This window comes from Glycine soja, chromosome 11, assembly GCF_004193775.1.
Source record: "Glycine soja cultivar W05 chromosome 11, ASM419377v2, whole genome shotgun sequence".
Lineage (NCBI taxonomy): Eukaryota > Viridiplantae > Streptophyta > Magnoliopsida > Fabales > Fabaceae > Glycine > Glycine soja.
The window spans coordinates 3,903,355-3,916,854 of NC_041012.1; the positions used below are offsets into that span (position 1 = coordinate 3,903,355).

General features: G+C 34.9%; 1 protein-coding gene and 1 long non-coding RNA gene across 2 annotated transcripts; both read right to left on the reverse strand.

The window, feature by feature from the left end:
* On the reverse strand, positions 1-1,041 carry LOC114375541. The gene is made up of 2 exons (XR_003658783.1): positions 682-1,041; positions 1-584 (listed from the first exon to the last, which is right to left on the reverse strand). It is a non-coding gene; the product is annotated as an uncharacterized LOC114375541 (long non-coding RNA).
* A 1,372-nt stretch (positions 1,042-2,413) lies between these two features.
* On the reverse strand, positions 2,414-13,442 carry LOC114376978 (WD40 repeat-containing protein HOS15-like). The gene is made up of 14 exons (XM_028335324.1): positions 13,107-13,442; positions 10,565-10,710; positions 10,114-10,447; positions 9,094-9,188; positions 8,937-8,983; positions 8,199-8,349; positions 7,682-7,745; positions 5,733-5,891; positions 5,486-5,607; positions 4,642-4,716; positions 4,407-4,460; positions 4,221-4,294; positions 3,247-3,321; positions 2,414-2,922 (listed from the first exon to the last, which is right to left on the reverse strand). Exons 1-14 carry the CDS (start codon positions 13,165-13,167, stop codon positions 2,703-2,705), a joined length of 1,677 nt encoding a protein of 558 aa, XP_028191125.1. The 5' UTR covers positions 13,168-13,442; the 3' UTR covers positions 2,414-2,702.
* Positions 13,443-13,500: the final 58 nt, after the last annotated feature.

Below are 13,500 nucleotides of genomic sequence, written 5' to 3' on the forward strand. Positions count from 1 at the left end.
TTAAACGAAAGAGCATCCATGCTACCAGCTATCACCTATACAACACTTAATTTTAACATAAATTTAAGTCTTGAACACTGTTATTGTTATTACTATCTGATACAAAGTAAAACAACGTCGATGCCGTTCAATTAGCCTGAAAAGTTTCTAACAGAAGAATACATATACTTATTTCTCTTTTATAAAAATGATAAAACACTTATAATCACAACTGCATATAACATTTATCATTATCAAATACACAACAAAACCTCCTCCACAGGCCTCCTGCTACAAAGCATTAGCCACAATTTTCACATCGAGCCAAACGTAAAATCACAACTGATGCTGATTGTAAAGTCTATTCAAGTACCAGTTAAACACACAAAAACATTTAAAATAAATATAATAATGAAAATACATCATAATGACAGAAAGCATGCCTAATTAGGGCAAGAGAGATAGAAATTTAGAAGGAACAAGTACCCTGCGAGAATTTGCAGCAAGCGCGCGATTCGATGGAAATGTGAGAAGTGAGACGAGCGGAGGCGTCAGCGCTGTGTAGAGGAATCAGCGACTACGTGCACCCGAGAATTCCCACAGTCCTTGTAAAATAAAAATTTCGATTCAGATAGTAAAAAGAAAAAAGAATAATTATGAAAAAAAAAAGTTAAGAAAGAGAATAAAAACAAGTCACCATACCTAAGGAGTGTAATGAGGGGACGGCGAGGGTGGAGAAGATGAGAGCGTAGGGAAGGCGAAGAAGGACAGTGAAGGAGAGAAATGGAGGAACGATTTGGAGTGGTTCTCGCGGCGGAGAGCAACGACCGAGAGAGAGATCCGCAGCGCCACACCGTGTTTTTGGTTTTGCTCCGTGCGAAAATGGAACCCACTGATTAGGGGTTTAGGCAGCGTGTGAGGAAAAAGCTAAACCCTAGTGTGGTTATTGTCAGAGCACCCAGCCCACATTGGACTGGACTGTGGCCCAGGCATATTGTTCAAACTGCAAAGGCCCTTTTGGACACCATGTGTTTAATTACACGGACTTTCTTTCTGCACCCCATACATCTCAGCTTACACCCACTTTAAGTAGAGGCCCTTTTTATTAGTGTGTTTGGATGAACATTGACAAAATTAATTTTAAAGAACTGTTATTTATATTTGAATGTTTTTATTATAAAAACAAGTTAGAAGTAAAACTCACTTCAAAATTTTAGATCCACCATAGAAACTATTTAAAGTTGTTTCATCTAATAATCAATTCAAAACTCTTTTCTAATGTGAAATTAAACATGTGAATATGTATTCAAAATTAATTTTGGACTCAGAATTAATTCTCTAACATGAAATCAAACACTAAGAAGATTCATGATTCATAAAAGAATACTATATGAATCATTTTTACAATAATAGTTCTCTGAATAAACTTGGGGACAACTACGGATTATGACAAGCTCGGATTCATAAGTTGTAAATATTCTTGATTATAACTAGTTACAGGAAGAGAAGTTCTTAAGTAGATAACTGTGGTGATTTATACTGACGGAGATATTGACAAAAAAAAAATCAACGGAGACATAGCTAAGTTCAATCCAAATGCTATATAAATTCACCCCAAAAAAAATAAAATCAAAATGCTATATAACCCTTCGAGTTTGGAGCTATGACGTTGATGAGTAATAAAGCCTGTAGGAGTAGGATGCGTCATGCGTCCCACTTTAATCCAGGCGAGCGACAAAACTTGTAGTTGAAGGATGATTGAGTGTAACGATGTCGAAAGTTCTTAGCATATGTACAATCCATTGATTGATATTACAACGGGAAAAAATATTCCAATTTTATGTGGAACGTTTACATTATTATTTAGTAACACAATAAGTGTAAATATTAAATACTTCAATATTAAGAATGTTTTCATCTTTGCTTCATCAAATCAAATAATATTATCTCAATGATTATGTAAACAAACTATTGCACAATTTTGACTTTCAAAACTATGTAATGTAATAGTAGTTATTTACTCATATTTTGCACCACATTTTACATATTAAATTATATTAAATTTTGACACTAACATCATTTTTTATTAGATAAAATTCGTGTAAATTCTATTAAACCTGTGAATCTCATTCTCTGTTTGCCAAGTCTCATTTCCTAATTAATTAAACTTATATAAATTTCAACTAATATGAAGGATGTGTTAGAGTATATTCTTTAACACTCCCCCAATGCTTTTCGCCAAAGGCTGAAAAGCATTGACTGCATTGCATTACAAGATAAGATAGGGAGTACATAGTTAAACAACTTAACATTTAATCATACAATAACTTGTCATAAAAACTGACTTTATAAACTTATTTAGATAAAATTTCACCATATTTTTTTTAAGAAAAGAAGATATACGAAAGTCATAAGTTCCTTTCTCGTGTTTAACTAAACACTTCAAAATGTTAATTTAAATACTTGTATAAGATAAACTCAAATAAACCATATAAAGTTATTTGGCCACCCTCGTAGTCAAGAATAGAGAGAATACCCAGGGGCAATCTAGCAGCTGGCAGAGGATGCTGCCAGTAGGATTGTTTTAACGATGTAGGCCAATTAAATCTATACATTTTTAAATCAAGAATATACTCCTACCAGCTACCTCTTACTAATGATTCATAGCAAAAGTAAGGAGGGAAAAACAATTAAATAGTCAAAATAACTTGGTGCTTCTCAGGTTACATTCTGAAATCCAAAACACAAACTGTATTATTGGCAAAACAGGCAGCGATCTTGTCACCCTCCTTATTCCAACAGACCTCAAAAATGCCTCCATCACCAGTGTAGGTTTTAACGATCTTGCCTTCCTTCAAGGACCATATGAGCATCGATCTGTCAGGAGACCCACTGGCTATGTACTCACCATTGGGACTGAATGCAACAGAATATACACGATCTCTGTAGGAACAAATAAACAAATTGGAATAAAAGGGATAGGCTATATTAAGAAAAACAGCCTCTTAGCAGTCTCCTTTACTGCATAAAAAATGTTTTCCACAAAAAGAATCCATTTTCCAGGAAAAGAATCCATTAAAAAAGTTTAGAACGTAACAAAATTCAATAAAAAGTTCTGAAATACAAAACAGAAGTTACAAGCTTCAAGTTAAGGAGTGCCGTATCACACTGTTAATCACTTTCAAATAAAAAGGAAAGAGGCTGGGAGGGGGAATTTTATGCTTTCTTCCATACATAAACAAAGCAAAGCTAAAAAAACAACTATACCTGTGTCCATTCAAGCTGTATAAAAGTTTCCCAAGTTCCACATCCCATAGCTTTACCGTTGAATCAAATGATGCACTGCACAAAAAGATGAGTAAGTAGCTTAAAATAAACAAAACAAACTTTTCATCTGGTATTAAGAAAAATATAAAAACACAAGCAAGCATGATTGCATGTATATGCACTTGCACATGGGACATTGGTCAACATAAAACTGCATGACAACAATATTTTACCAAAGACAAACAGCAACAATTTAATAGAAACCTTGCCATATACAGTATGTAAAATGGGTTTGACTTTTCATATAATAAACATGCTAGAGGAGCAGTCACTTGGCAAGACCTCCAGTCCTAGGTCCAAGCAAACCACCTGTGTTACAGGTTTAATCTAGGAGGCGCATGAATTGGAGCAACTCCAATGTAGTGGCTTAATTTGATTCTTAAAACAATGTTTTGGTGACAGTTACAGGACTAGGCAGTTACGTGTACAGAATATAATGTGTAACTTCTGTGTGAATGACAGTAAACACAGCCATCATCTGTGCGTTAGATTGCAAAGAGCATCACTCTGAGCCATTGTTTAACCCTTTCAATCTGTCACTGATTGTTATTGGAGCTAATTATAGGAAAGTAAGAAATTAGTGGTCACATGCTGCATCACAGTTATCTGTATGAGTATCTGAAACTCCGACACAACATGATAAATTGCTGTATTTTTGTGTGATTTAATCAAATTTCGATCAGTTTATCACTAGTCTTCTATCATCAATCAAGAAGTCTAACAACTGAAAGCATCAACTGGAATCAGCAACAAGCCAAAGATGGCACAAGATTCTATAGTTAGCACCAAACAAGGCCATTTAGAGCATTTGCCAATTTCAGCTGAACAAATTGTTCAGCAACTAAGATTCGGGTTTCTAAATCATTAATAAATGCATGGAAAAAATCAAGAAATGGAATCTTCAAGCAACATACCTAGCCAACACCAAATTTTTATTAGGGTTATTTGTACCGGGACCAGTTGGGCTCCATCTGATAGTATATATCTCCTACAAAATAATTATTTAGTTTTTCCAAATTCCAACTATCTGCATAACACATGACAAAATCAAAAGGAAATATAAATTACATCAGACATTGAGAAATATTCATAATTGGTACCTTGGAATGCTCCCTAAACTCATGAAGATATTTATCTTGTTTCATACTCCATATCTACAAAACAAGAAACAACATACAGAGTACAAACACAATAATTTTACAAACAGTTCAGCAAAATACATATTTTACCTGATAAAAATATTTCATAAAATGTTTGATTGCAAAATCCAGCACCAACAAAAAACAAGCTATTTTATGGAATGATAAATTAAATCAAATCAGTAAGTGATATTACCTTTGCAGTCATATCATCAGAACATGAGGCTAATAATGAACCAGTGGGATCCCATTTGATACAATTAACTTCACTCTGAAATTGCAAAAGGTCATCATTAGACAGTAAAGACTTATCCAAGCATTATATTGCATTTTAATGGAATATGTCAACTTAATGCAGGACCTATAAACTAGTTAAGCAGAATTTAGTAATCAATCAGGTTACTAACTACTGACTTTGCTCTCCAAATAATTGTTGTAGTGCTGCAGATTTTTATAAGAAATCCACCTAGGTAATCAGACAACATGGAAAGTCGGGATTTCTTAGCACTACTTCTATAGATCAGAATCAGACTGGGGTCCTTCCAGTCCAGCATTTCCACCCATATTTGATAGGCCCAGGTTTATCCAAACATATTCTACAAGGTACAAGTTAGAGAAGACCTCAACCTAGACTGTAGAAACAGAGAGAGAGAGAGAGATTATGTGTGTTTGGTGAGTGGTTATATAGGTAGGGAAGTAATATGTGCGAAAGTACAATCTCTTTATATTGCGCTTTCTTGCATTTCAATTAGAGAATCCTTGTTTCTATGAGGATTCATCTTCAAAGGACCATCCCAGGGTTGTCCATAGATTCATATGGTTAACCAAGCTAGACAATCTTAACTTGTGATCAATAAAGTAGGGGATGGATTCATTGTCAAAGCACCATCCCAGGATCATCCATCAATCTGTACAGTTAACCATGCTTTCCATTTTTAACTTCCCCCCCCCCCCCCCCCCCCCCAACAAAGGTGTACTCTCAGTATCATAAGTAACAGTGCATAGCATAATCTTCAAAAAACATGGTCAGGTGTACTAACCTGGTGCCCAACAAAAGTTCTTATGGGGAGGTTTTCCCCAATCTTGCAAACATGTATCTTAGTGTCTGTTGAGCTTGTTGCAAATGACACATTGTTGCGCCAGTCAACATCAAGAGTCCAACCTAAACAACATAACAAGCCCAAATTTTAAAAATAATTTTAAACATGGTTTAAAGTATTCTTTCCTAGAGTTCTTCTTATATAATAAAATCCCCCCTTGTAAGGAAAAATGTGTTTAAAATTTTACCTGAATGAAATTCAAATTGTTGTTTCCATTCCTCAGCTTTCACATCCCATACAATTGCAGTTTGATCACAGCTTCCAGTGAGAATATAATCACCTTTCTTATTCCATTTCAAAGAGAATATGGGTCCCTTGTGTTTGCTTAATGTACTCTTCAGTTCACCTGGTCAAAGACACCACTACATGATCAAAATAATGATTTTGATAGAAGTCATAAGAGCAATTCCAAATACACACATAATATGACCTGCTTTAAGAAATCAACAATATAGTTTTTTTGTTTTCCATTGGAAAAGAACCTAGCAATGTTTTAACCAACTCAAAGACAAACTTTTCACATTTCCTCCCCCATAACATATGCAACAGCTTTCCAACGGAAAACTAAACACAAACCATAAAATTAATGATTTTACAAATAGAAAAAATATAACTAAGATATCAACACTTATAACAAACAATGAGGGTATTCACACAAAACAGACATGCAGACAGATGGGCACACATGAAAAAATAAATTATGTAGAGATAAAAACAATATGATGTGTCAAAATTTAAATTTACAAATATAAAAATTTTTGGTATTAACATACTTGATAAATTGGGATTAACTAAATTTATGCAATAATATTTAAGAAAAATAAAATTTGAAAAACAATAAAGTGTGAGACTTGATATAATTCTGTGGCACATTGAGAGTATAAATAAGTCCTTAGTTTTAAAATGAAGACTCAAATTTAATATAGTTTATTAATTTAATTATCAAATTTTATATATTAAATTTGAGTCTTCATCTTGAAACTAAGGACCAAAAGGAATTAATAAACTATAATAAAAGGGTTATAAAAAATTTTAAGTCCCTAAAAATAAATCATCATCTTTTGGTCCCTCATTTATTGTGTCAATGTGGTCCTTATTTGCATGAATGAGGGACCAAAAGGAGACAATTTTTTGAGAAGAACAAGGACCATATCTAACACATTTCTATAAATGAGGGATCAAAGGAAACAATTTATTTTTGTGGATTAAAAACGAATATTGCCCTATTTCCTGGGACTAAAAATATATTGAGCCCATTATAAAATTGTATATTTTATATAAAAAAATTAAAAAACAATGTATATAATTTTTAAAAGAAATTTTTGGAGGGGGGTCAGGATCCGCCCCATGCCCCCTTCTATCTATCATCAAGAGTATCATTACTCATTATTAACCAGATGAAATCCATTGCTGGTTGATGACTTCTAGTTTATTTTCAAATCTCATGTCCATCATCACTACTAGCCCCTCATCAAAGCATCGACAAAAAAAAATGCATTGCAGCTTTTGGATACCAACACACATCCATCAGTTTCCTTACAGTATAATACATCTACCAAACAGGCTATGTTACAAAAGCAAAGATAGACTAGCATAGAGGCAACGGTTTCTATCTGATTGCATAAGAATTGGATGTCTACTAGGAGAAAGTGGAGGGAAGGTATATTTTCTTAAGAATTAGAAACAAGGAAGGGAAACAAGTATTCTTCATTTCCATTTCCTCTTTCAGGTAAACATAGTTACGAGTATCATGCCCCATTACTTTTTCTTGGTTCTGTCAACCAAAATATAACATAGCTAGCATGATACGAAAAGGAACATCACAAGTCATAGTAGGGACGGAGAAAGACTTGAATGATGGGAGGGACCAAGTTGATAAAACACTAAAAACATAGTTCTCCATTGGGCTGGTGCAAGAATATTAGTGTTCTAATGAAATATTATAAAATGATATTGGCAGTAAGCTGCTATGAAATATTATAAAATCAGTTCCCCATCGGAATCCCCCTCCCCCCATTCCCCACAAATACACAAGCGCCCACCTGGGTCATAGCATCTTTGAGCTCTTTTCATCTTAATCATATATAACTCCCAAAATGCATTACTGCAAGGTCGGAGATATAAGAAATGACCTACCATTGGTGGTCCAAATTCTCGCTTGCCCATCATATGAACCAGTTGCAAGTAGTGTCCCCTCCCCCTGCACAATAGCAACTAGAGGTCAAGCTTTTCAGAAAATTAAAAATATTTACAAATGAATAAACATATTAAATTACAAACAATAGCCATGAATTTGCAAGTGTTACACTAGCACAAAAAATACCTAAGCATACTTAGAGAGAGAAAGAGAAAATATTTTCAGTCAAAAGTTCAGGGAAAAAAATAAAAAGAAAATGCTAAATCTCCCATCTATTTTTTTTACTTTCACATAACAGACCTACAAAAACATCCCTTGGAAGTGGAACATATAAAATGTGCCCTAAAAACCTTGAACAATTTCCTTCTCACAAACATCCCATGCTTAAGTGAGATCAGTGGGGATTGGAAAAACATTGAGATGTATGTCAAAAATCAGAAGAAAAAAGGAGGGGAACAGGGGTGAAGTCACTATCAGTGATCTTGTGTTCAAATTAGAATATGCAATCAAACTCACATTCCAATCAAGTGTAGTGACATCGTTACTCTTTTCATTTGTTTTACCCCTAACATGCTTCAACACCAATACATTCGGAGGGCCATTCAGCAAAGCAGATTTGCATCTCCCTTCTGCTATTGTCCAAATACGAGCTGTTGAATCCCCAGACCTATAGTTGAAAAGATAGAAAGATGGAAAAGAAAATTCATAAGAAGCCATTTATATGGTCCCTATTTCTGAAACAGTTTACTATCTATGACATTGCTTTTTATGATATAATTGCCATAATGACACCATAAATACAGTTGTTCATGCAACACCAAATTCTTAAACATTTTAAAATCGTTGTAATTTTTTGTTTTATAAACAAAAATCAAAGTTAAAGTTGCAGAAACTGAATACCAAAAACACATTTTCAAACATTGTATATATTTTTCAAAAACTTACAACTTCTTTTAAGAACAGGAAGCTAATAAACCTTAAATTCCCAAAAGTATACACAGTGATACAAAATTACAAATATACAACTAATGCAGAATTCTGACTAGACTCGTAGTCATAGCAACCACTCCTACTAACATCCTCAAATTAAAGATGAACAAAACACAAAATCCAACTATAGCCAGCATCTCTTCATCAAAAAGGAAGTATAACAAATGGAGATGCAAGATGAGCAATATAGTGTACAACTATAAAATACACACATGAATACATAGTTTACGCAAAAATTAAATCAACCATGAAGAAGATACCTACCCTGATGCTAGAAGAGATCCTGTAGGACTCCATGCACAAGCACACACCTAAGTGTACATTAAACAGGGCTATTAATAGAGTTTTACAGAAGAAACAGTAGATGAAAGCAAAAGCAAGAAGTTTAAAAAACCAAAAAAACATTGATGAAATACTTTACCTCTGAAGTATGCCCTTCCAAAACTATCACATCTGACCTAGGAATTTGACATGGTTGCAATGTTGATGTTGTAGAGACATCCATTGGTTCTGTCCCTATAGAAATGAATGAAAACTTTTAATTATTTTTTTAGAAGGAAAAATATTAATTGAAACAGAAAACTAGTTTGCATTTGCTACATACTCTCACAGAGAGCAGGTGGGTTCCAGTGTTGTAAAAACTTGCAATTAAATTAAAAAATTCATTGGGATATTCCCAACGAAATATAAAGAAAACAAATAAAAAATTAAGAACTTTCTACTGGAAATAATCAGGATATTGAATAAGGAGATACAGGTAGAAATACATGATATCAAAGAGAACATTTCTAATCCTAAATCTCACAGAAGTGGCTAATAATTCATTGAAACTCATCACAACACCAACCAAGATACATAGTTTTTAGTGGATTTATAAAAACAAGTCAGATAGTCAATATTTTTAGAAGTATGGTTGATAGAGAATGAATAATAATAATTAATAAAATAAAAAGTACTTAATGAAAATAAGCTGAGGTACTATCAGGAACTCATTTTTGTATTCATCAGTCATTACACTATTCATCAACTAATCACTAAAAGGGCCACCAGAGCACAAGGCTTCCACTAGGTGGGGTATAAGGAGGGTAGATGCATGCAGCATTCCCCCTGACCTACAAGCAGAGAGGCAGCTTCCAGGATTTGACCCCATCACCTTCAAGTCACAGAGCAGCAACATTACCGTTCCACCAAAGCCCACCCTCATTCATCAGCTAATCGACTAATCACAACATGCAAGAAAATATATTACAATTCTACAAATTTTACAAGGAGCTAACCTTAACACTTGCAAAAAAACTTGTGCATGAACAAAAAATGGTAAAAGTTAACAGAAGAATATAGGATTATAAGAAATAGACATTTAGGGGAAATCATTAATAAAAATAATGCAGTTACCCTGCATGAAATGACAAACATGCAACAGAGAACAACAGGTGATTACCTCCAAATGCTTTGTTCTCTGCATGCTTTACAGTAACCAAATCTTCTTGATCTATGACCATTTCTCTACAGCTCTGATTGTAATGCTGTTGTTCTAGCTCTTTAAGATTTTCTGCCTTCTCTCCATCCCTTTCACATTCTTTCTCCCTTTCATGTCTTCCCTTTTCTTTTAACCATCCTCGCCCACCTTCATTCTCCTTTTCAGATTCCTTATTTCTATTCTTCTGTAGTATTTTCCTTCTTTCATTAACCATTTTCCTAAGTTCATGCACATCTTTTGTGATAAGATCCAAAGGTTGCAAGAATGAAAAGTCTTCATCCAGGTCTGCATCACACTGGCAAGCTAACATTGATTAGCATGCACCCTAGGGTACAAAAGCTTAAATACTATGCAAACACATGGATGTTATGCTGATAGTAAAAACTAGAGTTGAAAAATAAAGAATGCTAACATTACTCAAGTTTGCTTCCATCTCCAAGTACTGTAGCCCCTTCTGAACAAGTGTAATAAGAGCACCTGGTGGTATCAACTTTCCATCAATGGGGCTTTTGTTAATACTAGCCTCGTTTCCAAATGCAAAAGCAGCATGTGTGAAACCTGCAGTTATAACAACAATAACCAAAAACCAAATCAGTTGCTTTGAACATTATGGCCTACTCATCAATATAGAAAGCTTCATTGGAAAGAAACTAACTTTTTGGTTTTAGTAAAAAAATTTGATAATTATATCAATTATAATTATATTTCTGTCATTAATTGTATTTATTAATGGATAATATTGTTTATTAAACTTGTTATATTACAACATATTTAATTTGGTTTTATTTTTAACATTGATTATTGTATGTTATGAGTATTGAGTAATGAGTAATGGCATTTATAAGTGAAATTTAAATTTTAATATTATCAGATCATGAATATTAAGAGGGCGTGCCCTGGTGCAACAGTAAAGTTGCCCTTTGTGACCAGTTGATTTCAGGTTCTGGAAATAGCCATAAATACTATGTTTTGTTTTGTTTAATATCGCTTGACATATTATATTAAAAATTAAAATAAAATTTGTTAACTATTACAGGTTCCTTGGTTATATCATTAAACCTTAAAGTTGCCTTCACCAGTTTAATAACCAGTCCTATTTTAAAAACCTTGCACTTGCATATAATATAAGGGACTGAAGTAAGATGCTGCTTGCATTTTAGTAGATAATAATCATGACTGAAAACCTTAACACGTTTGGTTGCAGTGGAAGTAGACTGCAAACATAGGTGAAATTTGGTTGCTGTTACAGGGGTGATAGAAAGCAATTTTCTATCTACAGAAAATAACCTGAAGATTACTATTAAAGCTATAAAAGACTAAAGAGAATAAGATAAAACTTGAGATATTTCATTCACTCCTTGAAAATAATAGGTAAAGATGGATAACATAATCCAGGTGTCGACATCATATTATTCTAAAACAAGTAAAATAAAACTATAATTTATAAATTAAATATTTAACTCCAAACAATAAAGTCCTTAAACCATTTAATTTTCTTTCTTTTGGGCCTCATTTGGCCCATCCTATCATTACTCACCCCTTCACATTCAACCTTGTCCTCAAGGTTGGAAAACAATAGGAGATGGATGCATAAGTTAACTGCAACGGTTAAGTGTGGTGGGACTTGGGCATTGAATTCATGAAATGGTGGATATTTCGCATTTGGGAACAAAAAAATGAATTAAGGGTGAATTGTGGAATTGGTGACAATACGTAAAGTTGAGTGGCAAGGAGTGGTTGTAGTGGTATTGGTTTTGAGGGGTTATCTCAGTGTCACCACACAGGCTAAGCACACAACCGTCTTAGCAGCCACCATGCTCCAATATCGGCAATACTTGGCTAGGGCAACTTAGCACTACAACATATTATGGCCACGTGGCTCCCTAACAACTCTAACAGTTTTTCCCGCCAATCTATCCCTATATAAATGGTTCCACTTGACAGGTACCTAACTAACCGGCTTAGCAGCCACCATGGGCCCTATATCGGCAATACTTAGCTTGGGAAACTTAGCACTACAGCACATTGTGGTCACGTGGCTCCCTAACAACTCTAATGGTTTTTCCCGCCAATGTATCCCTGTATAAATGGTTCCACATGACAGGTACCTAACTAACCGGCTTAGCAGCCACCATGGGCCCTATATCGGCAATACTTAGCTTGGGAAACTTAGCACTACAGCACATTATGGCCACATGGCTCCCTAACAACTCTTACGGTTTTTCCCACAATGTATCCCTATATAAATGGTTCCGCTTGACAGGTACCTAACGGTTTTTCCGGCAAACGTATCTCATAATTTCACTAAGTAATTTTAGCATCAGAGTCACTGTAAGTATCACAAGCGGAGACTCCACCAGATACTTGAACCACTGCAGTAACCACCAGCCAGTCATCCAAACCTCACCGGAAATCCCATGACCAGCATACATACTCATGATTTGCTCATCACAGTTGCAAATGAGGGTGTTTGGTTACTGCTACGGTAAGAATATTACCCAACTGCAAGTCCCGTCCCAGAATCGGGTGAGCAATTGATAATACCCAAAAACTCACATCCCAAAACTAAAAAATAAACAGAGATTTCACTTAAGAACTATAAGATTGTAGTCTCAAAACCAGAGACCCGTCTTTCAGCAACAAATCTAACAACCTTCACTCTCTCTACCTTTAACCATAAAAAAAAAAAAAAAAAAAACACTCACAGGTCCATTTTGGGAACTACAATTGCCGCTAACCCTAACCTAGTTGCAACAATATGTTCAACGCTTGGTCAAACCAACCAGCTCAAAACCGTCAGCATTCCAAACCTCGAAATTCGTCGAAACTCTAAACCGTTTACATTTCAGGGACCGCAAAGGAGCAATAAAATAGCGAGCGAGCAGGACGAAAAGCATATACACCGAGGAAAATCGTAATAATGGAAAGAAAAGGATGAAGGAAATGAAAGATACCTGATTCCTGAAAGTAGCGAAAGACGAGAAGGTTGAGTTCGACGGAGGTGACGGAAGTCATGTTCCCTCCCTGACTGAGGAAACAAACGGCTTCGAGAATGAATGAATGCTTATGCAAACAGCATGGGAGCGAGTGAGAAAGAGGTAGAGCGAGTGCCAAAACAATGAATGCTTATGAATTCTGATTCACGGTGGAGGAGGAGGAGAATGAGCCTTGCGAATGCGAACGGTGGTCTGCAACCACAGCACAAAGCACCACTCTCTCTCTCTGTCTCTGCACAGCAGTGCACAAGTCGATTTGTTCCCTTCGTTTATGGGTACTTCGTAATTCTTAATTTTCGCAATTATCGAATGTATTTACATGGGTGCTTGGGGATTCTTTTTTTTTTTTTTC